Source organism: Epinephelus moara, chromosome 12 (assembly GCF_006386435.1).
Source record: "Epinephelus moara isolate mb chromosome 12, YSFRI_EMoa_1.0, whole genome shotgun sequence".
Lineage (NCBI taxonomy): Eukaryota > Metazoa > Chordata > Actinopteri > Perciformes > Serranidae > Epinephelus > Epinephelus moara.
The window spans coordinates 36,845,597-36,873,567 of record NC_065517.1 but is presented as its reverse complement, the minus strand read 5'-3'; the positions used below and the strand labels follow the sequence as shown (position 1 = coordinate 36,873,567).

The window sequence follows — 27,971 nt, the reverse complement described above, 5'->3', positions numbered from 1 at the left end:
AGACGTTCGGTTTTGCTCCCTATGCTTTACGACTAAATGTCATTCTACGTAAAGATGACTTGGCAATCGACGTTTCGAAGATGTTGGACTTCGTATTCTACAAATTGTCACTGACATTATAGACGCTGTCCTGACATCGAATTTTGGTCATCCGACGTCACAACCCACACGGTCAATTCTAATAAGTTAACGTTACTTAAAAAAAAAGTATGCAAACTGATTGCCTTAAGAGAAAAACTTACAGCCCAATATGTACTGTGTGTTGTACTAACAAATGCTTTTTAGTGTAGTACACTTACACTGGAGTTTAAATAATAATAATAAAAAATAGAGTACTTGTTCATTTGCTTCAGATGTATTCTTGACAGACTTAATTTCAAGTAGAGTATACTGTGTTTGTACTAAAAAGTACTCACCTATTATTTAAGTTGTAGTAACTAATGTGACATTTTCTGCAGAATGTCTCAGTTGCATATACTTAAACAGCATTTTGATTTACTTTATAAAATCATGCAAACTGACTGACTTAAAAAGACCAAGTAAGTGGTACCAGTGTAACTTAAGTGATTCAAAAATCCATGATGAAAAACAGGTTACATTCTTCTAAAATATTCAACCAAATATCAGTATCTCACGGTGCTCGTGGCCGGCTCAGATATCAGATTGTTAATATTTGCGATCTGAAATCACTTAGCAGATCAGGGGAAGTTAAAAGAACTCTAAACACACATCACACCACAGGAAAATCTGTTAAGATGATCTTTAGCACCATCAAATAATCTGTTGGGAGGTAACTGCTCCCAAAATTGGCCTGACTCTTGTGTGGTGTGTACCTGGCTCAACTCTCAACTTCTAAATCAGTCTATCTGAAGACTAAAACTCAGGTCCAACCTTCTGTAATGTGTCAGTGCCTTAAACAGAAATAGGAAAATTAATTTACTGTGTCCTCCCACTGATTAACAAACTATGACATAATGTAGTCAGAGGTGGGACCAGGTCATTGATTTGCAAGTCTCAAGTCGAGTACAAAGTCCTAAACTTTGAGTTTCCAGTTATAAACAAGTTATAATATTCTCTTCATCAAATGTAATGTCATTTTAACAACAAAATAATGTTATATTATATTTACAAATTTGTACTTTTTTGTTAAAATACATTTTTTGGAAGTTGTTGCATCTCCATCTGTAATTTTCGAACTGCTCACTTTGCATATGGCAATTTGTTTTTTGCTGACTACCACACAGTTTTTGTGTGGAAACAAATTTATCTTCTGTATTTTTTTTTTTTTTTTTTTACAACTTGTTAGTAACATAACTGGTTCAAACAAAGTGGATCTGGGGAGTTAAGTGTCAACATGCTAGGAATGAAAAGAGGAGTTATTTCAGATGAGGACGGGAAATGAATCGATTCATAGCACACTTTTAAATAACATTAATGTGAGGCAGGTTTCTCTCTCCTGTCTGAGCTATAAACCTGCTCGTTACTGAATTAACTATGAGCATGGGAACAGCTTCTCTGTTTAACATGAGCCACTTTAATGTCCAAAAAAGAACGTAGGACAACTGAACTTCAACAATAGTGGCGTCTCACATCTTAAACTTAATCATAACTCTCAAGCAGAATGAAATATGTAGTTAACATTAAATTATGTAGATGAGCAGAGAAAACATGGCAATCTACTGGACACGTCCTCAGGAGAATAAATCTCATCTTACAGTGACAATAATAATCTTCACACTCAAAGTCAAATGTCAACTTTACTGCTGATTCTGATTTATGTTTAAGACAGACGGGACTGAAATGTCGTTTGTACCTGAACTCCGGTGTTAACATGCAGGTACACGAACAAAAGGAAAGAGTATTAAAAGTAGGTAAGAACTAAATACAAGGAATGAAATTAGAGTTAAAGAAAGGCACAAGCTGCAACTTAAAGTTTAAGGGCAAAGATTATTACGATTATCGTGCAGGTGTCAAGTATTTTCAAGTCAAATGGCTCAAGTCCAGAAGTCACGAGTCGTTGGTGTTACAGTCCAAGTCGAGTTGCAAGACTTTTTTGATTTTGTCGGGTCTTAAGTCATCGAATTTGTGACTCGAGTCCTCAACTCTGAATATAATCAAATTAATTTACACTGATGATCAGTTTTAGCTTTAGAGTTGAACAGCATGAGAGTCTGTGTGTCTTTGTGTCGACCTGCTCGTCTCATCTATAAGGTCCTGTTGTGATCCAGTGACGGCCGGCGGCACAACATTATTAGCATTGCAACAGTCATGTCTCCAGGTGAGTTCTGTTCCCTCTTATGACTCCTGAAACATACTCAGGTGTGTCAAACCGTCTCTCTGACTCTGAACGCTCCACACACACACACCCACACACACACACACACACACACACAGATGCGGACATGAACATAGATTCGTCTCTCAACATACACACCCAGCACATATTTATGAAGTGACATTTCTGTGCGCGTGTGTGTGCGTGTGTGTGCGTGTGTGTGTGTGAGATGGGACTGACTCTGGCCTCAGGCCTCCCCCTGTGGGTTCAGTGTGGCCTCTCCCTCTGTCTCTCCTTCTCTCTCTGTCTTTCTGGCTGTTATCACGCTGATACATTTCCTGCTCCTGGCACGGCTCCTGCATAGCTTATGGTTAAAGAAAGCTTTCATCTATCCAGTGCCTTTAGGACACACACACACACACACACACAAACACACTCACACCCACACTCTCTCACACACACACACACACACACATACAAGCGCTAGTACGGGCCGGCGCTGCCCCGCCAGACCACAGGCCCAGACAAGCTCCGCTGGCACCAATCACCCCGATAACATCTTCGGCTTTATTTCATTTTGGCTCGCTCTGTTCTGCCCTGGGAAAGACAGACATACAGAGAAGAGGGCTTTCTGGAAAATATGAATTACGGCAGTGCACAGGGAGAGTGTAGCCCCTTAACCTTGAGTAGTTAACTCCCCTGTCTGCAATGCCATCTATGGACATGACAGTGCAAGCCCTCTTTCATCCAAGACACAGAGCAGAGCAGATGTTTCTTCTTCCCGTGTCTCACAGACAGCAGCACAGGTTTTATGAGTTAAAGTGAAAGTAAAGAGTTACACAAGACGATTAAACAACACATTAACGTCTACACTGAATAAAGCCAGGAGCTATGAGGTGTCTTTTACCCTGGAGTAAACACAATAATCGAGTGATGCAAATAATTTGGGTTTTATTTACTTAGGTTTTCAGATATTTGTCTTCCTCCATACATCCATGCATTTCTGTGGTGCTAACAGCATTAAAAAAATATGTTAAATCAATGTGTCCTTCCAAATAAAATGTCCCTGGACAATCCTGTATTTCGTCGCGCTCACAGCCTTGAAAAAACCTCTTTAAAAATCTAAAACGTCCCTGTTGCTCTGGACCATCAGGACACACCTCTCTAGCAGTTTTCAGTAGAAATGGAGCCACTTCTTAACAAAAGAAAAAGTTCCAACTAAAATCACTCAATGTTGTTTCTGGAAAGAGATGTTGCTCATTCATCAGGGGCGTAAATACACACGGTGCAGGCAGTGCGGTTGCACAGGGGCCCGTAGGGGGGCGTAGAGAGAGCGGGGCCTTGAAACTGACTCAGATTGCTACCTTGAAAATATTTCTGTTTTCAAAGAGAAATGAAAGAAGAATGTGAGTAAATCAAAAACTGTGTCATTTCCTACATACGTCATCGAAAAGACAAACATGTCTACGTCATGGTTTTCTTTCTCTGTAACAAAATTATCTGATTATTCTACACAAACTATCAAATTTAGAAATAAACTCTAAGATCTGTTCAATTAAACGATTAATTCCCTACTATCTGTGATATTTTTGTCAGATATGCAGTGATGGCTGCTGGGTTATACGTATGCTGATGTCTCTATTTGATCATGTGATGAGACGACACATGGGGCCTGGCGTAACTTCCTGACACCACTGCCATACATAAGTTTCTGTGGCGCTCACAGAATTAAAATATATGTTTGCAGAATATTAACATCAATGTGTCTTTCCAAATAAACTCTGGAACTCTGGATCATCAGGACCCACCTCTCTTTTCACTGTGAATGGATCGACTTTCTACTAAACTAAATAGTTTCTATGAAAACAGCTGACAGTGGTTTCTGGAAAGATGTTTCCCATCAACCATTCTTGAGAACTGGGACAAATCCTGTGCTACCAAAAAAAAAAAAATTGCAAAATGATAATTTATCAACACACTAACTCCATTTCTGGGGTGGAACCTTATTTTAATATGAAGTAAATATGATTGATAGAATATTTTGATCTGCTTTTGTTTTTTAACCTCTGAACTGACACTGTGACAGAAAACAGTTTTGTCCCAGATGCGACTTTGCAACTGTGTGTTAATGTGTTAAAAGCTTTCATAATCTAAAACCAACAGTACGTACTGATAATATCAGTGTAAAATGTTCTGCTATAATCATCTTTGTTTTAAATTTTTTTTTATTAAATGTTGGCCCTTTAAAGATGTGTCCCAGATTTTTTTAGACTCTGACAGTTTTCTACAAAAACACCATTTAATCAGGCGTAAAAATGAATTAGCTTTATGCTGAGGACTCCTGTCTCACTTCCTGGTTTCCAAAAAGGCGGGAATGCTGCTAGAGTACTGGTAAACTTTCTGTTTTCTGATAAATTAGTTAAATATTACTGCTGTCAGATAGGTCTCAACCATAACAGGTCAACTTCGTAGCCCCTCTAAATCAAAATTAAATAAGAATGAGTATTTTGGAGTTCTATGTTGCGAAGAGAAGGGGGAAGGTTACATCATGCTTGAGGCTAGGAGGGAGGCACTCAACTAGAGAAATGGTCTGAATGTGTATTTATAATTTTGTCTTTATTTTTACACTATAACACATGTTTGAGAAACTTTATACACGTATAGTCGAATTTGGAGAAAGACCCCTGAGGACGGGGAGGGTCAGTAGAGCTGTGTTATATGAGGTATAATGTTATTAAAAGAAGGTCCAACAGTTTTTGTTAAAATTTTTCTGTTTCGTTTATTTACCTGTCTGTGATATTGACAGCAGTTATTGGTTAATGTGTACCTGCAAGTTGTGTCAAAAATAAAATTATGACATTATGAGAGCTCTGCAACTTTGAAAAATAAAATGGGTCCTTTCTGTCAACTCCGTCACATCTTCCCTCTGACATCCATCATTTACGCTATTTAAGAAGAAATTAAATCACTGGGATGTTGGTCCATTACAAGGTTTCACAGTCAAGACTTTGATCTTTTGAAGGGTATTTTTCCAGCCTGATTATGAGGACGTAAAAATAAAAAACTATAAGGTTTCGTCCCAGTTCTCAAAAATGGGTGCCATCGCTACATGTCAGTGGTGCTCACAGTGTTGAAAAAAATACATTTTTAGAGATAACGTGTCTCTGGTGCTGTGGATAATCAGGAGCCACCTCTTGTTGTCTTCGTCTTTATCAAAACTGTTCACACTAATGTTTCAGGGAAGAGATGTTGTATTGTTTTGGACGCGACAAAACCTCAACATTTTGTGTTGAACTGATCCTTAACATTAGAAATTAGATTTTTTTTTCAGGCTTTTTTCGCCTTCATTCAACTTTACCTGCTCACAGAGTGTGTATGACAGAAAACTATGCTGTGTATCAATACACAATATGTTGTTTATACACTAAATATTGCTCCTGGCACACTCCTGATTTACATCCAAGAGACAAACCAACATAAAGGAACTACTTTCTACCCCCTGAAAAAATAGTCCCTATGGAAACTGTCCACAGTTATGCTGTTTCAGTGAAGAGATGTTGCTTTTAATTGTTTTAAATTGCATTTTTAAGTGCTCTGTAGTGTTGTTGAGGAAAAGATGTATCAAGACCTCACCATTTTTTTGTTGGACTGACTCTTTAACTATATGTTTGGTGCATTTTTGTTCATGGTTTTTCGCCATCATTCAACTCACAGAATGTGTATGTCAGAATATAGTTTGTATCAATAATATGTTGTTTGCAGACTAAATATTGCTCCTGGCACACCCCTGATTTACATCTAAGTGACAACCCGACATAAAGGCGGCTTATGTTCATCATGTGTTTGTCTGCGTCTAGTGTTCTCCCTGCGAGTAATTGCTGGAGACAAATAAGTGGATGAAATAAGGGCAATCGTAAGTGTACCATGAAAGGCTTTCAATATCTCTTGCGGTGAAGCAGCCTGTAAAAGGAAAAAGACGGCCATAAACGCTGTCTCCTCATTTTCTTCTCCCACAATCCCGCCCAATCAGAGCGGGACGCTAATAAGATAAGAGGAAAAGGAACAACAACAGCGTCGCAAGTAGGATTACCCGTGTCTGACTTGCTAACAAGCGCCATCTCTTTTCCTTTTCACAAGTACTAATGGTAGCCCTTTTCCTCCCAAAGGCAAACACACGCTACTTTTCAATAGAAGAAGAAAACGTGAGTGAACGCCCCGGTCAGAAAATCTCCCCATTTACTCCTGAAAGGGGCGTATTATATGTTATGCACTAATGTGTGGCAGGCTGCACAATGGCTGAACACACACAGACACATGAGGATTTTATCTGCACGGCCGTCGTGTAGGTTTTGTGGAGAGGTGTTGCTGAGCAGGTTCTCGTTCGGGGTCTTGCATGCCAGCGAGAGTGTACGTACACATGCATGCTTGTGCTGTAATCACAGTAGGTTCCTTTCTAACATTTGCAACATTACTCAGCACTGATGAAAGCACACCTGTTATCATATGTCACAGGCAGAGAGGAGCAGCAGAGAGGGGAACTGGAATAACTACAGAGCAGCAGTCAGATTACCTTGATTATAGCTATTTATGCAAAGAACATAAACACATTCACAGCACTGACACAAGACGACTTATGGGCCGTAGCAGCGAAACCATGAAGTTCACATCAGCACTTCACTCAAAGCTCAACACAAAGCAGCGTGTTTGTGTTGAATACCAAAGCGCCGTCATCACTCTCCATGCGTAGCCGGGACGGGGTGTGAGGTTTCTAATGCCTCTTAAGTAAGGCTGTTAAGGAGCAAAGAGTCCACACATCTGGAAGACACAGTCAGTCGGCACATGCTGAAAGTTAGCGGTGGCGCTCGCAGTCCAAATTAGTGGCGAGTTTTATTCCCCCGCTGTGGTAGGAAAATATCAAATCTGCTGCCATATGAGTGCCATAAAGCTGGCTGTGGAGCGTTTGATGCCTTCATGTGGGAGCCTTTAAGCTGTGTGTGTGTGTGTGTGCATGAGTGTGTGTGTTGGTGGGAGATGCAGGCCTTAATGTGAGATGGGAGTCATTGTATGCGTTCCAGCATGCACATATGTGTGTGTGTGGCTCTTATCTGTGTGTGTACTCCTGCATGCATGTTGAGTTTTTCTGCATAAATGCATTTTATCCGTGTGTGTGTGTGTTTGCAAGTGTGTGTGTGTCAGGTGGCTGTGGCGGTGTGCGTGTGCAGCTGTGCCACTTTAGCAGCTCTCACAGACCTAGTTGACCCTGCTGGATGGAGCAGACAGACAGACACAGGCAGAGTCAGACGGCCCCTGGGGTGGTCCTGTCTGAGGCGCGCTGTTATGGGCCAACAACTCTAGGGGCCCATACACAGGCAGGGACACGTATACTGTAATTGCACACACACACACACACACACACACACACACACAGACAGATGTATTCAAACCTAAATGCTCATATATACCTAAAGACAAACAACTTGTGAATTAATGACAGAAACTCTTTAATTATTTGACTTAATTTTTACGACACAAGTTTTTCTTTCGCTGTGCTACTATTTGGAAATCTTCCTCTGTCATTAACCCGTTCAGATCCCCGGTCAATTCCAGTAACTCCATGACTTACTGTCACTCGACTCTACCTAAATGCACAGACATATTTGACAAGATGTCTATAAGCCAATCACAGTGTTCCACATCATCTAAAGTGGACTGCAGTGGAGCCACGCCCCCTTTTTTAACAAGCATGGCCGACTGTGAGGAAAGGAAGAAGCGTAAGGCACGTTTCAGTCCATTAATCATCTTGTTAATGTACATAATTTGTGTTTAAACTGTGTTTAAGGGAGTCATACGATGTCATATTACTGATATAAGTCAAAAAATCATGCGAGAGATTTGTGGCTTTTACTCAGGATTTTTTTTAAAAATATCCGTCCGTTGGAGTGGACGAGGGAGTGTCACCGGAAAATGTGACGGGAAAAGGAAAATACAGTTGTGAGTTGATTTTCTAATGATACAATCAGCTTATAGTGCATCCCAGTGGATGTGTACGCAGAATATTCACCTCAGGAGGTTTTAAACGTACTGTGTACAGGAGATACTTCAGAAATGGAGGAAAATTTTCAGTCAAAATATATTTGAAATATGTTTTAAAGCATCATTTCAGTCATTGATAAGAGTTAACCACTCATTAAAAATAAATTAACTTAATTAATTTAATTAAAAGGTCTGTAATTGTCATTTTGCGTCCACTGGAATGGACAGAAAAACAAACACAAAATAAAGTCCCCTAATCAGTACGTGTTTTTTTGCGACTGATGGCGAATTACATTTAGAGTAGAAATCCACCAACACAATATTTCTGTTGTTGTTTGTTTGTTAGGAACATAACTGGGCTCTGATCGGGTTAATTTGTAAGGTCGTAAGCGTAGAAACTGCGACGACAAATGGAGTTATTTGAGTGAATTATTCACTTTTTACGCTGAACCGGTGCCTACAAGTGGCTGTGCAGGGCTGAGGCTGCATGCATCTGTTTAAACAGAGCGAGTCACGTGCAGTCATGCTGCACATACAAATCAAAATACATAAAACAGAAATGATTGATGCTGGATTTTCTATTTCACTCATTTTTAAAACGGCATTAAAATGTTTCAAAAATAAAATCCAGCCTGGCGCGTGCATCGCAGTGCAGCAGAAACTATAACCCTCTAAAAGGAGCCTCCTCTGCTCTATTTCTAAGCAACAGTCTGTATAAATATCTCTAAAATCATCTCGTCTCACACTCTTTTTTCTACAATAAGGTGCAGAAAAGAAACTCATGAGAGGCAGATACTGTATCATGAACAATCATACATCCTTCACTCTGTGTCTAAGCTGCAGTACTGTCTATAGACTCTGTGCAATGTTGGCATTATGAAACTTCTTTTAAATATCTCCAACCTCACCGAATCTTCCCTCTTACTTTCTGTTTTTCTTTTTCACTATAAGGTGCGAAGAGACGGTGTATCACGAAAAATCATGAAACTATGCACCTGTAAAAGCAGCATCCTGTATTCTGTTCTACGCTACAGTATTGTTTATAAAGTCGGTATGACGCTGACGATCTTTTAAATATCTCTAACATCACCATATCTCGTCTGTCACGCTGTGATTTTCTTTTTCACTGTCAGGTGCGAAGAAGAAACCCATGAGCAGGAGATAGCGTAGCACGAAAAATCATTAAAACATGAACCTCGAAAAGCAGTGTCCTCTTTTTGTTCCTACGCTATAGTGTTATCTGTATGAAACGTCTTTTAAAAATCTCTAACATCACTATATCTTCAGTCTTACTTTCTATTTTCTTTTTCGCTATAAGGTGCGAAAATAGAAACCTATGGGAATGAGATTGTGTTTAAAATATGAGCCTCTAAAAGCAGCATCCTGTATTCAGGTTCCAAGCTACAGTATTGTTTAAAAAGTCTGCAAGACGTTGTCGTTCTTTTAAATATCTCGATCTAAATATCTACCTTAACATCTTGTCTGTCACTGTCTGATTTTCTTTTCACTCTTGAGCACGAGATAGTGTGTCATGAATGAGTGTGCTCATGTTCAAGCGATGTGTATTCAAATGGAGGAAGGAGTGTACTCTTCTTCTTCTTCTTCTTTTTTTTTTCTCGCCACAGAGGAATTAGGAAATATTTGCCACTCACAGAAACTGGGAATCGCACACGCGCTCACACACCAGTGAGAAAATGAAAATAGACACACATGCCCAAAAACAGACACGAGATAAATTCCCTGGCAAGCGTTCAAAACACTCATGTAAGAACACATAAACACACACACACACACACACACACACACACACTGAGAGCAGCAGAAAGGCACTTGCAGGCACACACACTTACACAACTGCCACCGTGTAACCCCTAATCACAACCCCAGAGCTTGGACATCAAATGAAGCAAGTTTTTAAAAAAAAATCATCAGGAGTAATTAACGCATTTTCATATGCAAATGTGATTAATGCAAAACTACAAAGTCATTATGCAAATCGACTTTTCCTTGAGCCTCTGTACAAATATTCGCAGCTCAAATCAGGGATCAGTCTCGCCATCTTTCTTTTTTTATCTCTTACCCCTCTCCCTCTCCCTCTATCTCTGCCTCTCCCTCTCTCCGAGTAGAGATAATGCGTAAGTAGCATGTGAAGTTATTTCTAACTCACACAGTGTGTGTGTTTTCATGCGATGGGCCGGGGCTATGGCATTACGCCGCCTGCCTACTGATTACTGGCTGCTTGGCACTGGAGCGAGACAGGGAAGCCGGCGTACAGGGGAAGGTATGAATATGCAAAAGCCTGATTGCTTTTCATGATTAAAGCCTATTTAATATGGAAATGAGAGCAAGCCAGGTGATTAAAGGAGCATTGGGTGGTGGGGCAAAAAGAAAAAAAAAAGATGGGGGGAGAAACAGAGAGAGGGGAGAAGAGAGGAGAAGAGAGGAAGAGGAGAGACACCCTTAAATCCACACTGCTGCTGCTGCTGCTGCTGCTGCTGCTGCTGCTGCTGGTGTAGAAACTGGACAGTGGTTAAGCAGCAGTGAAACAAGTGTTTGACCCGTTTGGGCGCAAAGGTCATTTTGTAGGTCACACCACAGGTTTCATCCTGAAACCTCTGTGAGTCATTTCAGGTGTAAAAACAAAAATCCCTTTATGCCAATTGGCTTGAGAAAAAAATAACCTGATCTTATCACGTTAAAACGCTCTCATGCACTTTACCACACTTTCACACCCGCAAAAAAAAAATACACATGCAGGTGTGACAGTTTTAAAGTGGCGGGTATCTCGTTTAGATCCTTTGATCGAAAAATTCGAGCTTCCTACCGAACAAAAACAACCCAGCAGCCTAATAAAGTGACGTGCCCAGAGAAGTGACAGCAGGGAGATCGGAGGTGGCCGGAGAGATAAAGAGAGATGTTTGAGGATGTCGCCGTCGTTCACGTCGTCTCATGAAATATTTACCGTGTGATCTCGACACACGGTGTTTGTGAAAGAAAGAGACAGAGAGAGGGAGAGAGAGAGAGAGAGGGAGTCATGATGTGACTTGGCCCTCATGTACTGGATGTCTTAAAGTGCTCCGAGGGGGCCCCGCCAGCCGTCCTGGGAGGGGTTCAAAGCAGGGCCAGGGTCGTCTTAGCATGGTAACGCTCCCCTAGCGACAACCTCTCGCTTGCCTGGTGACACGCATCATTCTTCACAGACACCGCACAAATTCATACAAGGCACATATTAACATACCCTGACAAAGCCCACACATGTACACGCAGAGTGCATGCATCAGCAAGAGAAACTCAAGGAAAAAAAAAAAATAGGGCACAGAAGGGCCATTTTTCATCTACAGCGTGGTGCACCAGAGAGCGTGCGTTTGTGTGTTTGCACCTTTTGGGGTTGAATCTGCTAGCCTTGCAGCATGTTTGCAGTTTAAGCAGGCAGGCTGACAGACAAAGAGGCCAGACAGGATGTTATAAAACACAACCAGGTGAGCAGAAAACAAAACAATCCCGGGGAGGAGAGGGTTAAGGGCTGTGCATACACACACAAGCATCTCACGCACGCTACAGAACATTATGTACGTTTCTATACCTGATGCACATTTTGTCGTCACCTGTGCTGCAAATATTTGTGTGGCTGCAAAGTTCTCAGCACCACGTGCAGGCGAATGTGGTGATATTTCCTTATGTGTGTGTGTGTGAGAGAGAGTGTGTGTGTGTGTGTGCTGCTAACACATTGGACTTAATTAGCCCTAATAATGTAATCTAATTTGGTTGAAACTTGAGACTGCCTTGAGTGGCAATCTAATGTGTTGAACAAAGCTCTCCTCCTCTCTTTCATTTGGGGCTTCGAGTGCTTTCATGTCCTGTCCTCTTAGTGATAAGTCTGTCTGTCTGTCTGTCTGTCTGAGTGACTAACTGACTGCCGCTCTAACAGGCTGACTCACTCACCAACTCGACATATTTCTCCTCTGACCACCTAACAGACAAACTGCCATATAAAAACATGCATGTTTTCCTTCCTGCTGCAGTGTCTACAGTAGGTGAGCTGCAGCAAGAGGCCGTGTAACACTTATTAAATTCCCAACTGAAAAATGAGTCAACATTAAAACCTAAAATGCAACAAAAAGACGAGCTGTCTGGACTTTTTCTAATTACACCACATGATAAACGATCACTCTCTCCTCTCTCTGTGTTTTGATTTAAAGAAATGTTTCTTATTATTAAAAATATATCAGCTCTGACACCCAGAATCGTTTGTGATCTCCTTCAATAGATTTATTTCCCACCGCAGAAGATGGTGGCCACACACAGCTGCCGGCCACACACACACAAACTGTGCATGTGTGCTGATTCCTGTAGCGACGACACGAGATGTCTGCACCAGCTTTGATTCTGAGATCAACAAAACGTGCAGATCGGTAACGTTCTGAGACTTTGTGAGACATTTTGTAATATTTTACAGACCGGATTCATCTTACAGAACTCTGCAGTGAAAACTGTACAAACAAAATTTAACCGAAACTAAAATTAAAAGCACCTCCTAACCCACTTCTGTCTTGTGTTTGTAGGGTGTGGGTTTAGTTTTTGGGGGGAACGCACGCAAGACGGGGGGCTGGGTTTGCTCCACCAGAAAATTTTGACTGTCAAGCTCTTCACTTCCTGCATTCTGGTGCAATGTCTGTGCACCAGTTTGTGCCTTTTCTGCACCAATGTGTGACGTAAATGTCTTAAAATAAAAGTGTATTTATTGGGGGGGACAAATGCTCATGTTCTGAATATTAAGGGGGACGTGTTCCCTTCCTCCCACCGGATTTTACGCCTGTGTGCCTTTTTTAAAATATTAGTATATCATTAAAACTCTAATGTGTAAACAATAACTGAGGCACAAAGCCTGGCGAGGTCACAAGGTTTGTTTTCTCAAATGCACAAACGCACATTCCAATAAGATGCATGTGTCCCTTCTTCCCACAAAATCTCCACCTGTGTGTTTTAAAATATTAATATATTAGTAGTAAAAATCTTTGATGTGTGGATGTTACAGGTCTTCAGCTTTTCTCTTGTCTCTGTGAGGTCGCAAGTTTCGTTTCAATACTGGGGAGGGGGGATAAAACAAACAAAGAGGGGAGGTTGAGGGTCCTCTGCCAAACGTTTTAAGCATCAAACACTTCATTTCCTGCATTCTGGTGGATTTTTATGCCCCAGTTTATGTCTTTAATTTTATCAAACGTCCTCTGCTACCGTCATGTTCTAAATATTAAGAGGGGCATGTCCTTCCTTCCTCCTGAAATCTCCGCCTGTGTGTTTGTATTCATTAACTTTTTTAAATATAAGTATAGCAATAAAAATTCTCTAATGTGTGAATTTTACAGGTCTGCAATACTGTAACTAAAGCGTAGAGCTTTTCTCTTGTCTTTGCAAGGTGATAACTTTTGTTTTAGTATTGGAGAGGGAGATAAAACATATGAAAAGAGGAGGTTGAGGGTCCTCTGCACCAGTTTATGCATTTTCTACAACTGTTTATGATATAAATGTCTTTTATTTTATTAAAATTCTCTGCTATGTTCATGTTTTTATTGTAGGGGACAAATGCACATGCTCTAAATATTAAAGGGGGTGTGTCCCATCCTCCCCCTGAAATCCCCGCCTGTGTGTGTTTGTATTCATTTGCAACTTTTTAAAAATAGTAGTATATAATTAAAACTCTCTAATGTGTGAATTTTACAGGTCTACAATATTACAACTAAGGCATAAAGCTTCTCTCGGGTTTGCAACGTCGCAGATTTTGTTTCAGTTTGGGGGGCAGTGCTCTGCCAGAACATTTTAAGCATCAAACACTTCACTTCCTGCATTCATGTGGATTTTTATGCACCAATTTATGATGTAAATGTCTTTAAGTTTTTCAAAGGTCCTCTTCTACCTTCATGTTTTTATTGCGGGGGACAAATGCACCTTGCAAATATTAACAGGGACCTCGTGTGTGGTTGTGTTCATTGGCAACTTTTTTTTTTTAATTTTAAAAAATCATTCAAACTCTCATAATGTGTGTATGATACAGGTCTTCAGTACTACACTTGTCTACAAGGTCGCAAGTTTCGTTTCAATATTGGGGGGGTATAAAACATATGAAAACAGGGGGTTAGGGGTCCGCTGTCAGAAACTTTTAAGCATCACACACTTCCTATTTCCTATCATGCACCAATTTGTGGCTTTTTCGCATCAATTCATGATGTTAATGTCTTTAATTTTATCAAATGTCCTCTGCTACTTTCATGTTTTGTTGGGGGGGATAAGGGGGACGTGCCCCCTTCTTCCCCCGGAAATCTACGTCTGTTTGTGTTTATGTGGAACTTGAATAATTAGAATATAATTAAAATTCTCTAATATGTGAATTTTACAGGCCTTCAGCATTATAACCCTCCATAATAATATTTACTGTCTTGTAGCATTTATTTACTAATTTTAAAGACATTTCATTACATGTGCAGTGCCGCACCTAACACATTCGGGGCCCTCGGTAAGCTTCCTCGACACCTCCCACCCCCCAGAAAATTATCTTATATATTTATTGTATTTACTACAATTAAAAAAAAAAACTTAAATAAACAACAATAATAATAAAAAATAAAAGAATACAGTATGTTTTTTCTTCTTTTTGTACTTTTGTGTTCTTTGATTAGATCTTGGCGCTCTCTCCTCTGAGCGGCCGCCCGCCTATAGGAAGATCTGCCCCTGTGTATGTACATTTAATATATTATAACGCAGTGTAAAAGTCCACCCTTTACTATTTAAGTCTCTCTGTAACGCACCAGTTGAAGACAGAGCGGTGAGTTTCTGTGTTAACTGTTCTAATCTTTTTACATCCCACAATGCAGCTGCCTGCCTCCTCTAACCGAGTCGCTCTTAGTCTACTGGAGTCTGTGTAATCCTGGATAGCCTTCCCAGCTCTCGGGTGTGATGGTGACTGTCTCCTCTGATAACTTTGAACTGGTTTCCCTGCAGCGCTGGCAGTCTACAGCCCCCCCCCAACACACACACACACACACACACCACAGCCCCCCCCTCATAGCCAGATGAACGGCCTTGCTGCTTTATTAATCCCCTTCTCCTCACCACGCACACAGATGAATTTTAATCAGCTTTCTTAACCTCTTTTTTTCATATGCTGCAGGATTTCTTTACAAAGACACGTGATGTGCACTCACACGAGCTAAAAAAAACAAACACAAACACACACACGCACACACACACTGGGGGCGGCTCCTCTATCACCTTCTTCCTCGCCTTTCACAATTGGTTTCAGCTGAAGAAGTCCTTCAGGCCTGCCAGTGTGTGTTTGTTTGGTGTTTGTGATTTTGCGTGCATGTGTGTGTGTGTGTGTGTGTGTGTGTGTGATGTTTTACTTAGAACGGAGCAGAATAGACATACAGTGCGGCTCTCACTCACTCTAATGAAATCATCCCAGGCTACATTAATCCCTCCTGAAGGCCACTGTCAAAATAACAAGCAGCTGGGATTCTTTAAAGAGAGCTATCTGTCTTGGACAGGTGAGAGACGTGTGCAGGTGTGTGTGTTTGTGTGTGTGTGTGTGTGTGTGTGTGTTTAAGACATGTGCATCTACACTGACGACAGAGCTCTATTCAAAACTTAGAATTGAGCATCCTTATTTACAGTGTGCTCCAGTCTGCGTACCTCCTCTCTCCTGTTTGGGGCAGATCCCTCTGGCCGGCGTCAGCCTCCTCTCAAGGTCCTCCTCTCTGCAGGGGGTCACCTGGATGCCCACCTCCACCGGAATGGACCCTCTGCCCATCTCCAGCGACCTGGCCCTGGGCGAGATGGAAATGCCCGTGACCCCGTCGGTCTCCCCAGGCTTCGAGAAGGACCCCGGTCTGCTCCCGGGCCCCCGACACAGGCGGCGCTTGTGCTCAATGAAAACCAGGATATCGCCCAGAGGGAAGTTGGTCTGGCACTGGCCGCAGGTCAGCATGTCATGCTCGCCTGCGCCCACCCTCCGAGGGCTGGGGCTGGATGGCTCCGGAGACGGAGATCCCGCCCCTGAGTCATGATTGGCGTCTGCTGCAGAAATAGAGAAGAGACAAGATGTTTTTTTTTTTTTTTAAAGAATTAAATAAAGCAAAAAGAAAGTGAGGTGGAGTTAAAAAAAAAGAAGCAGAGGTTTAGTTATTCCTGATAACACTACCTGATGAAAGCGTTATCTCCCTACCACACGAGATGATCATTACACTCAATTGTGTCACTTTCATGTCACAAAACAACGCCGCTGCAAAGCTACTTCGCCTAGACAAACACCTGCGCAGCTTATCCAGGAGAGATCTGCGTGGGTGGGACTCGGCACATACAGTGTATCTATGTATGTGTGTGTGTGTGTGTGTGTGTGTGTGCCTCTCTGTATCTATGTGTGTGTGTGTGTGTGTGGCCAGGAAGCTATTCATCTCACAGTGCAGGCTGGGTTTCCGGTGAGGGCCTTTCGCTACACTAAGCTGTCATAGCTAGACGGCTGCCTTCACCACGTGGGAGCCCCAGCTTGTGCAGAACAAAGTGTAGTGTAGCGGAGGCCACATCCACCACCAGCCTGTGTGTGTGTGTGTGTGTGTGTGTTTGTGTGTGTGTGTGTGTGTTCATGGTATCACAGAATAAGACAGCGAAAAGAAAAATGAGAAAAAAAAACCCAGTAAGACGTCTAAGTGTGTGTGAATGGAGCAGCACACAGGTGAGTTCGAACACGGTATTCTCCACAGACAGAAAATCTATAAAGCCAAACCCGAGGTCCTGTTAAGAGAGTAAATCTCATTCTTCACAGATCTGACACGGTCATTAATAACCATTACACATTCTCCCCCCGCCACCACCACCAGCACCACCTCCCCTATGGCGTAGACTGAGTCCCTCAGCTTAATCCCTCATGGACAACCTCCATTTTTTTAAACACCACCCCAATGTATGAAAATGTGTCCTCTTCTAAAAAGCCCGGAGGAAACCTGAAGCTCCAGAGACTCTAGGGGCGTCTGAGCGAGCGGGTACCCAGGGAGAGGTGTTGATGCCTGGGAGAGGAGCGTAGCAGCGCCTGCCTGTCTCTGCAGCTCCTCTACACACACATACACACACACACACACACACACACACCCCTCCCCTCTGTCTTCTCTCTCTTTCTCCAAACATGACACCCTAATAATTGCAAAGATTAGACAAAGAGGGTGCGCGCCGGTTGTGCGCGCCCGTGTCTCGGTGTGTAGCTATCAGAGCAGAGATCCTAAACTCTCTTATCACCCATCTCAAACTGCCAGGGAGGCGTTGCTCCTCTAAATTCCCAGTCATAACCGTTAAACTCGGGCTGAATGTTGCACAGTTTTACCCAATTTTTTTAGTATTTCAAATATTTCTTTTCAACTATGAATCACCCCCCTCCTCCCTCCCTCCCTCTCTACCCAACCACACACCCACACACACCCACACACACACACACACCCACACACACACGTTCCAGTCCACTCGCTTCGCCCTGGAGTGATGATCCGATGCCAAATATCTTTTCTCTAAATGGAGATGGGTTCCTGGATGCCTGCCAAATAATTTCCATCTCATAATCTTTGGCGGCAAAGAAGGAACACAAACACATATTTACCTACAGTTCACAGCTTGTGACCATGATTCACATGAAGCAATGTTCCAGAGTGCTCACACAGGCCGAGGAGCTGTGCATGCATGCATGCGTGCATATGTGCGGCGCATATAAGAACGCGGGGAGAGCTCTGCTAACAATATGGCGTGCTTTTCGTTTCTGAGACAGGTGGCGTGAGAGCCAGAATCCTGAGAGTGAATGACAACATCAAGTCGACGAGATGACAGACACCTGGGCAGTTGAACTTTATCTCCACGGAGACAAATAGATTGAGGCCTGTTTGTTAACCTACGGTTGGGTAACACAGCCCGGGGGCAGAAGCCAGTAAATTAGTAGGCGTTGGCACTGTCACTCTGCCACTGGAATATCAGTCGGACATCTAAAAAAAACCGCACCCCTCTCTGAAAACTCGCTCGCTTGTCTGTCCCGAGGCTCACCTGTGTGAGAAAAAAAACCAGGTGCAAGAAGGAACTGAACCTGGAATGCTTGCAGGGGGAAAAAAATCAACCGTGGACACAAACACACGAAAGAATAACACAGTAATGTAGCCTATCATCGTGACAGACAGTGTCTAATTCCTCTGTATAAACTCCTATGTGAGAGGAACATGCTTGATAGGTAAGGGAGCAGAGCAGACGCACTGTCAAACATGCCATCGTGGAGAAGGCGTGATGATGGCAATGAAACCCAGCTGTCTAATATGATACCACACATACTTTATTTCTCTCTCTTGGTCTTTCACACACACACACACACGGCGCTGTATTCACCCAATGACAGTCCTGCTACTCTGCCTTATCAAGTGTGAGTTAAGTCAGGCAGCCTTAGAGCACCCCCTATCAGTTTGATGAGGAGAGAGTCAGTCAGTCACTCTACTGCTGCTGCTGCTGCTGCTGCTGCACACTGCCACTGCACAATATGTACCAGATGGGAGACACAACTGAAGACAATGGGCCTCTTTCACCGATATTTCCAGTTGTGCAAAAAGTCGAAAAATATATTCAAACGCCCGGCCAAGGAGTGCTTAACGAAGGAACAATGGCGGGGGATTGTTTCATTTGCAGCTTTCTTTTAAAAATGTGCAAATATTAAAATGTTTGCAGGAGTTGCTTTGTGATTTTACAGTCAGAGGTGGTGTGTGACGCATAAATGTGACACCCTGTCTGTGTTTCTCACAGCAGTGGTCAGGTAAAACCAGCCAGGTGGATGAAACACGCCGATGTGCAGGTAGACGAGATTCCTCTCATGTCACATTAATTGCCCTTGTAAATCCCACTAATGCCTAATTATTGCATTCGTCCTTTTATGCTCCTGTAAATGTGATGGCTCTTTTTGTTGTTCTCATTGTTGCCTGAGGTGAAGGTGAAGAAAATTAAAATTTCCAACACGGTTTGACAAGTTCTGCTCTGCCCCCGGGGTCGAAGGGAGAAAGTAAGAAAATGTCATTTTAGTGGAGACATTTGTTTTTATTTAATGATGTGAATCGGATGAGATTCTTCTAAGCGGTGCTAAAGAGAAAGCGTGAAACTATTTTTCCGTTGGCGCCGAAATCCTGACCTTACACAACGTCTTAATACCAGCTGCACACTGTGTTCTGCTGGTAAAGGCAGAGTAAGGCCAGGGGCACTCAGATGACAGTCGGCCACACTGTATGGGTTCAGACCTGTCTCCCTTTCTTTGTTTTCCCCCCTTCCATTTGCTGAGCTAAACACACACACACATAGAGAGAGAGAGAGACACACACACACACACACACACACACACACACACACGTGTAAAACCCCACAGGGAAAGTCGGGTAAGATTCACGCTGTCATTGAAAATAAATGACACCAGCAACGTTGCAGATGGTTGCAATCAAAAATTCAAACAACAAGCGGCCTCGCTTAGCCTATCCCTTTTTCTCGGCTGTGATTGCCAAGCTGAGCTGCAACAGTGTGTGTTGTGTAAGGCCAGGCCTGTGTGTGTTTCATTATCTTATCACCATTTAATCTGTAGCAGCCTCGTTTCTTATCATAAATCTTAGATTATCGGTCTGAAAGTGAGCAAAATACGGCTCTGCAGCTGACTGTGACTTGTCACTAAATCGCTTTAAATGACATGCAGGCTATGAGGCATGACACTCGGGGATGTAAATCAAATTTGCCAAACAATTTTAAGAGATATAATAATAATAAAAAACAAGGAGCTTTACGGCGTCGCAAAATTGATTAAATGTGTCGAATAATATTGAAATACGGAAAGAAAGAAAATCTGGGAACAAACTGCGATGGCCTCGCTGTAAATCATAAATCGCTCAGCAATCATCTCCTGTGAGATTATCATCCGGTTACCACAACGTGTGTGAATATTTACTGTGGTGTTGCAGTGCGTACGGTGGGTTTCTCCCCCAGCGTTTGACAGCCATATGGTGCGAATAAAGACGAAAACATTAACTGTTTCACAAGTAGCATGCCAATTGTGAGAGTAAACAGTTATCACGAGGCGTTTCCACGGCTGCATCCAAAAACGCTCTGCAGCGACCCTGATATTAGAAAATGCAAAAATACCTCAGAGCAAGAGGCCTGTGACGCTGAACACCAGCGGTTCCACGTTAATGTGTGAGTAATTCATAAGGATATTCCTGTGATAGGTTTCTTTGTCAGGGATGTGACTCTGAGCTGAATCACTGAGTGAAAAGAGCCCAAAAAAGCCCAGAGGGGATGTTTGTCTTTTTGCCTCCCAGAGTCTTAGTGAAACAAAAGATGGGCTGTAAACTGAAGGTCAAAATCAACTCAGATGGAGCAGCTTGTTACGTGTGATTTGTGTGTGTGAACATGCATTTTCAGAGTGATCAGTGCAGTTTCACAGTGTGTGTGTGCGTGTGTGTGTGTGTGTGTGTGTGTGTGCTTGAGTTGCAGTTACAGTACGTCTCCTCTTCACATCCTGGTAAGTAGATCTCCAAACCATAGTCTTGCACTGAGAGCCTGTCCAGAAATATGCTGATATTCAGGTTCTCTCTGCAGTAAGGTATGACCTATAAGCTCATGGCTGCAGGGCACGAGGCTGTTTGGTTAAACCGAATAACCCCTGATGTGACATGCAGCTGATATATGGTGTATGATTTACATCTTTGCAGGAACTTCAGAGACACCTTGTGACAGCTGACTGTGAAACGCTGCACACCCAGCCCATTGATGAGGTCGCCTTAAAGACAATAAAGTCCACTTGTTTTTTTTGCCTGAAACATCCTCTGTGCAGAATATGCAAAACTCTTATTATATGTTGACTTAATCAAATTACAGTTTGGTTTTCCCCCAGCGCTCCTCAGATCCTCCAACCTGAGGTGTGATCCTGGTCCTCTCCAGACCCACCCAGCTTAAGGAAACAGCCCACAGCGACACGCAGCCTCCAGCCAGTGAATGATTGGTACATTAAAAACCATCCGTCCATCACAGCCACAGATATCTTTATTAAGATATGTATGTATGGTAAACATAGCTTAGGCGTTTTATGCAAATACACGTGCATCTGTGCACACACACTGGCACACACACATTGTTCTCGTGGAGGGAGAACAATTGAACAGGACTAATGAGGCAGGCTTTTTTTTTTTCTTGCTCATCTGTCCACTTTGCTTTTGATCTTGATAGCACAAACAAAACAAATACCTGCAGGTCCAGTCCTTCCTTAATCGCGCACTTGTGCCTCTCAGGTCACTGAGGCCACAGCTCAGCGAGCAGGAGACAGTGTGTGTACCATGTGAAAGAACAGGTAGGACCAGATTCAGGCCCATGATGGCATCAGCATCCTACTGCACTCGCTCTAATAGCCACTTTAGCACAGCGTTGACCTCTGCGCGATCGAGCTCGACATTGAACATTTGTCAGCATTTGCAGGTTTGAAAAAAAATAAAATAAATCTCAACTTAAGTTGTTGTTTGACACTTGAAAGTCTGTGCTGACAGGTCAGCGGTGATTAAAAGGAGCTCTGAAAGCAGTCATTAAAAGCTTCAGGCAAGAACACATGCACCCTGGAGACATGTGAACGCAGCTCGGACAGGGAAATTAAGAAATTTAAAGCTAATCTGTATCAGTGTAATTATGCAACTATCTACATTCAGCACCACAGCCTCACGTTGGAGAATGTGCTGACTGCAGCTGCAGCAGGTGCTCTGAGCTTCTTTTTGTGTAACTAATATGTAAAAAGATGTCAAACAAAGTGACCCATGTCTGGGAGGAGGGAAGGCAAATATTTAACAGTTAGTCCAAATTTGTACCAGTTCCCTAAAGACAAATGAAAATGTGCAAAACGTTGCAATTATTTGTCATAATTCATGCAGGTAAATGTTGAACAGACACACACACGCCTGAGGTGAAACTGCTGAAAATGTTGCACAGTAAATGTAAATGTATTGAGAGGAGGAGGTGGAGAGGGGGGTGGAGGTGGGGGTGGGGGGGGGGGGGTGTTGGGGGCAACTCCACCTTAATTAACTGACAGGCAGTGAGGCTGTGACAGCACAGAGAATAAACTGTCAGATCAATATTCGAGCTGGATCAATATTTGTCATCTGCCTAAAATGTGCTGAGGATGCACCCTGCTTTCTCAATTAGAAAACAAAAACAGTGCTTAAAGCAAACATTTAGATCTCAGATTGCTCCTTAAAATTACTGTAATTATTTCAAGTGAAAACTCAATAGGAGGAAAGTCAGTGACACGAGAGGGGGAGAGACAAAGTGAATGGGGGTAAATGATTAGTCTAAAATGCTAAATGTGTCGGGTGGGACGGAATGCGTCTAACCCTTTTCAACACAAAACAGATTGGCCAAAGATTACATCATGAACTTCTGCAATGAATTACCCAGATTAGGCCTCTATGAAATTGGATTTAGGCAAAGCAGAGCGCTGGGAGATGAAGGTTAGATTGATATAATTGATTTGAAATTGGATTATGCGACTTTTTAATCATATGCCCACAAAGGAGAAAAAAAATCCTGCCTCAGATTTAATCTGCGCAATTTAATCACAATATTTGGTCGCAGCTCTGAAAAAGCTTCAAAGTTATGACCCTTGAAATATAAAAGTTCAGATTGACGTTGTCTCGTCTGTGGTGGTTTTCTTTGTAGGTGCAGACTGAATTTATTTCTGTGCACAATCTGGTTTTTGTTGTGCTCTTTAAAGCTCACCTTAAAGTGCAGAGAGGCCTTCACGTGTCACGGAAAATAATATACAGACTTTATGTGTGTGATGGAGAGAGTGAGACGGTGTTTTTAAATTAATGGAACATTTACATTAATACACAGCTCAGCCCATCGAGTCCAAACTCACCAAACAAATGGGGTTTAAAATTCACTTAAAGTACGCATGAATATACACTTTGCCACATGTTGCAGTGTGCTGGGAGAAAAAACAAATTTGTGCTGTGATGAAATGTTGCATTACACGCTTGCACGTGCACATGCAAGCACACACACAAACACACACACACGCACACACACACACACACACACACACACACACACACACACACACTTAGCCAGACAATGTAGATGCCATAAGATCATCTCTCGTAGTAAAAGTCGTGTGAAGCTGCAGAAGGCGCGCGCTTGCAATTTCACCCAATTGTGTTCATAATTTTTAAAGGTGTAAAACAACTGTTATTACGTCAGATATTTACTTAAATTCAGCCTGATAAGTAAAAAGCATCATATATTGTTTTGCTTGTGTGTGCACATGGTGAATTTATTTTCATAAATCACAGTTATTGTCGGTAATTAACTTCCTTGTTCGGCGCATTTTCACAGACTAAAAACAAAGCGTGGATCTATTTCTGAATTCTTTTATTTTGCTCTGAATATCTGAATTAATAATAATAATCCTGTATAAATGATTTAAAGCAGTAAAGTTAATCATAAATGAAGTGTTGGAGGAATTAAACTCACCTCGTACCGTCTCCCTGTGCGTCAACGATAAGTGCTGCGGGTTCACCTGCTTGCGGCGGGACATTGCCCCGGCATTTACTCTGGCATCGCCCGGTGAACGGCACTTGGAGTCGGCTTGGACCGTGGTGTCGGTCCTCTCTGGCTCGCAGGTGATCAACTTTTCCCCCCTCCTCTCCTTTAATCCCTCCGCTATTCACAGTCTTCAGCTGCAACTTTGATGCGCGCTCGGGGAGGTGAAGAGTCGGACAGGAGCGCAATAAGATCGATGGAAGACCAGTTTGTCCACAATGTCCTGCAGCGTCTTCGGAGGAAGCAACACCTGGATTGAGGAAGCCAAAGTGGAGTTTTTTAGGAAGCAGTTAGCGGCCGATGAGCTGAGATGTGCGCAGGTAATTGTTTTTTTTTTGTTTTGTTTTTTGCAATGACCTTTTGCAGATTTTAAAAAAAAATCCTTGTGCCCACCTCTGCAGCGACCGCGGTGACAGATGAAGCACTCCGCTGGTGGTGGTGATGATGATGATGGGTACTTATTTGGCTCCTTTCCCTTTTTCTTAGTTTTAATGATATGATTGTATCATCTGGGGTCAAACGGCTGCTGTTTATTCTAGGATTCCCTACAGTCCTTCCATTTCAGCAGTGGTGCGCTAAAATGACCCTTTGGCACTGACTCCTCCTGCGCGTTTTGGCATCGGTGCGCGGAACGGCAACTCTTGGCTCTGGTGGCAGGAGCCTCGTTGATTGAGAGAGAGAGAGAGAAAGAAGAGAGAGAGCGGGAGAGCAGGCGGGCAGACAAGACACCTCCTCCTCCTCCTCGTCCAACAAGCAGAGGTCCAATGTTTCCTAGTTTCCTACAGTGTCGAGGCTACTTCTTGTGTTGACTCACACGATGAAAGCGGCTCTGTTTGGGAGGACCCCGCGCTCCTACGTGTGTGTGTGTGTGTGTGTGTGTGTGTGTGTGTGTGTGTGTGTGTGCAGGCTATGCAGCCTGGGTTTCTTTTTGTGTGTGAGTGTGGGTGTGTGTGGTTGGGGTTGCCTCCGTGGAGTGGGATGGGATTCAAGTTCAAGTGTGCGTCCGTGACGTTTGCGCGTCAGACACCCCAGGCGCGTGAAGGCGGCGGACAACAACACGCGGACACTGGGGGCAGCTAGCGGCGGCTCCCCCCCTCCTTCCTCCCGGGGCTCCACACAGAAAGGAAATAACATTCATCAGTCTGTTATTCATCTCAAAGGAAGTGGAGTCACCACCCAAAATCCATTCTCTTACCAATTAAAACCCAAATGACCATCATGTCCAAGAGTCTTAACATGTGTCCCTTCTGTTTCTGCATAGGTGTAGATTTCCTTCCATTTGAGGACATCTGCCAGAAAAGTTTTAACGTCAAACACTTAATTTCTTGCATTCTAGTGAATTTTAATGCACCAGTTTGTGCATTTTCTGCACCAATCTCTTTAATTTTGTCAACATCAAAGCTACTTTTACGTCTCCTCCCACGTCCACTCCCTTTATCACCCCAAACTTGTCAAATACAGCCGCTTTGTCAGTGTTCTTGGTGTCAGATACACACACAAGCACCTTTCACAGCCGTATGATACACACCGGTCAGTGGCATTTTGTGACACTGCCGGCAATATAAAAAGCGACAGAGTCCATGTAGGGAGGGTGGGAATGTTGGCGGAAGGGTCAAACCAACTTTGGACTTTCACCTGTGAGCCCGCTGTTCAGTTTCCTTGTGAATTTTATGCCAAACAATTATTTTTTCTAAACCTTAGTTCATGCTTTTGTTGCCTAAACCTACAAAAATCAACCTTCATTGTGAGTTTATTTTGAAAAAGACTTACGCATGAACTGAGCAGAAACTGTGCATTTCCTGTTAAATGCAAATGTATTTTGAAAAGACACAATCCATGTAGGAAGGACACAGTGACACGCCGGCCGTGAATGTCCAAAAGAGACCTTGTGCATCATATTTTGGCGAGAGCGGCGGTATTTCACGCATTGGGTTAAGAACATGTTGGAAAGCGCATGTGTATTCTGGAAAGTCACAATGTATGTAACAAACGTAAATTGACAGCCATCTATAAACGTCCAAAACAGAAGCAGGGGAGTGTCTAACACGTCATATTTTGACATGTACGTCCACTGACAAAGCGGCGCTATTTGACGAGTTGGGATGACAGTGTGTTGGACAAATGCACCTGCTCTAAATATTGAGAGGGACATGTCCCCTGCGTCCTGTGTTCCTGTATGTTATGATTGTTTTCCTCTCATGTAACACCAGCTGAGATACCAGAAGGTTTTAAAATGGCTGGACTATCAGATTGAATACCCGTCAATCTGGGTTCAAAGGTCACCTTTAATTTATATTATTAATACTTAAGTAGTGTGGCATTCTAGGCTGTGTACATGCCCAAATAAAACTCATGCACATGGTCAGTATGAATAAAAAAAGACCTATTCCTTTACATTTATTCAGAGAAGGTGGATGAAAAACAGCAGGCTGCATCTTTGTTGTTAATGTAAGCATGTTGTGAGGCAACAGTACCCTCTGTTGGCACAGTCAGGACACATTACAAACCTGTGCAGGGGGCTGACACCTTAACACTGCTTCACTATTCTTATTTTTAGAACGAAGCCTCCTTAATTTGCCATTTATACAATTCAGAATCCGAGAGAGTCCTTGAAGAGCAGATCAGGTTCACTCAGAGGCAATTAATGGCACTAATGGGCAATCATTCCGCACATAATTCACTGTATTCATTTAGATCAGTGTATGCACAGATAAGTGCTTTGTGCGGGCTACGGCTCGGCTAAGAACACACTCAAGTTTCCCTTTTTTTCCCCACCCTCACCTTACCCATACAATTCAAACTCGCTCCGTGCTATAATTTGGTTGAAATACATTGTTGAATAAAAATATAAAGCCGAACACGGCCATTTAAAGTTGACACCATTTCCTCGGGATCAGCAGAGAAGTGTGCAGCTATAGCAATGCATTTTATAGTCTGCCATTAATAAAACATGGTGGGCAATTTTAAGAGCATTAGAAGTTTGATTGCTTCAGGGCAGGCCTAGGGGACTTTCAGGACAGTAATTATTTATATAAATGAAATGTCATCTCAGCTCTGGCTCAAGTAGACATAACCTCAGCAGACTCCCACATGGAAACACTACAGCACAACAGCTCTCTTTCACAGATAGGCCGAGCATGTTGTCAAGCATATTGCTTTGACTGGAGCGCATAAATTCAGCATGTGATATTACACAGAAATGTCTTCGCATCGGGCCAAGAGAGCAACAGCAGTCATGGACACATTGGATGCTGAAGGAAAACATTATCCTGAGTTCACACGCTCTCTTGCTATCCCCGCTGGCTGCGAGCAGCTCCTTGATCCTTACCCATGGGTTTCTCAATAATACATCAATGTCTCCATTATAGCTTGTATCTGCTGGCTCCGGGCAAAGGCAGTTTAAGCTGGGTTGCACAGGGCCAATACACCACAAATACCCTGCTTGTGGACACAGGAAAGGTTTTAAGTCCAAAGTGTTGCCTCTGAGGAGACATGCATCTCGTGTGGTAAGTGCCATCGCGGAGTCGGAGGTACCTGAACGCACCGCGGGACATACACAAGAGATGAGGAGCTGCTGAAATGGAAGTTTTGTCCAAGAGACAGGCTGACATTTTAGGTCCCAAAATGACCCAGGATCTTAGAAGATAACAAGATAATTTATGCTAAATCATAAGAATGAGCCCAGGGACAAAGTTTAAGTCGGGAGGCTCTCGCACATCAGTGGACAACAGAACATGGCTTTCATTCTGGGTCACAACCTTCGTCACATCCTTTTATCTTCCATTTTTTATGCCTCTCCCCTCTGTTTACTCTCTAAAGAATACCAAAATTGCTTTAATATCTTAAAATAGACCGACATATACGAGGGAACAACGCCGCTCTGATCATATTGTAGTTTTTAAGAGCAGAAAAGGATTAAGTGTTGAGGTTAAGTAGCAGATACTCTGATGTGTTTAACCAGAGCAGGACTGACATAAACAATGAGAGGTCCACTCCAGGACAGCTCATGGTAATATGAATATTGCTCTGGGATTTGCTTATA

General features: G+C 42.7%; 2 protein-coding genes across 5 annotated transcripts in view; one reads left to right on the top strand and one right to left on the bottom strand.

The window, feature by feature from the left end:
• The window catches only part of bcl11bb (BCL11 transcription factor B b), a 41,610-nt gene extending 16,818 nt beyond the window's left edge, over positions 1 to 24,792 (bottom strand). Inside the window, exons 1-3 of one of the 3 annotated variants that reach the window (XM_050058668.1) lie at positions 24,323 to 24,789; positions 23,861 to 24,179; positions 15,992 to 16,375 (exon numbers count right to left, since the gene is read on the bottom strand). In XM_050058668.1, the coding sequence (XP_049914625.1) occupies positions 15,992 to 16,375; positions 23,861 to 23,924 (448 nt within the window). In that variant the 5' untranslated portion in view covers positions 23,925 to 24,179; positions 24,323 to 24,789. Of the gene's footprint in view, positions 1 to 15,991; positions 16,376 to 23,860 lie in introns of all 3 variants that reach the window. The other 2 variants (XM_050058669.1, XM_050058667.1) reach the window with 2 other exon arrangements.
• LOC126398977 (hormonally up-regulated neu tumor-associated kinase) overlaps positions 1 to 27,971 on the top strand; it is a 987,429-nt gene that overhangs the window by 489,504 nt on the left and 469,954 nt on the right. The window lies entirely within an intron of this gene.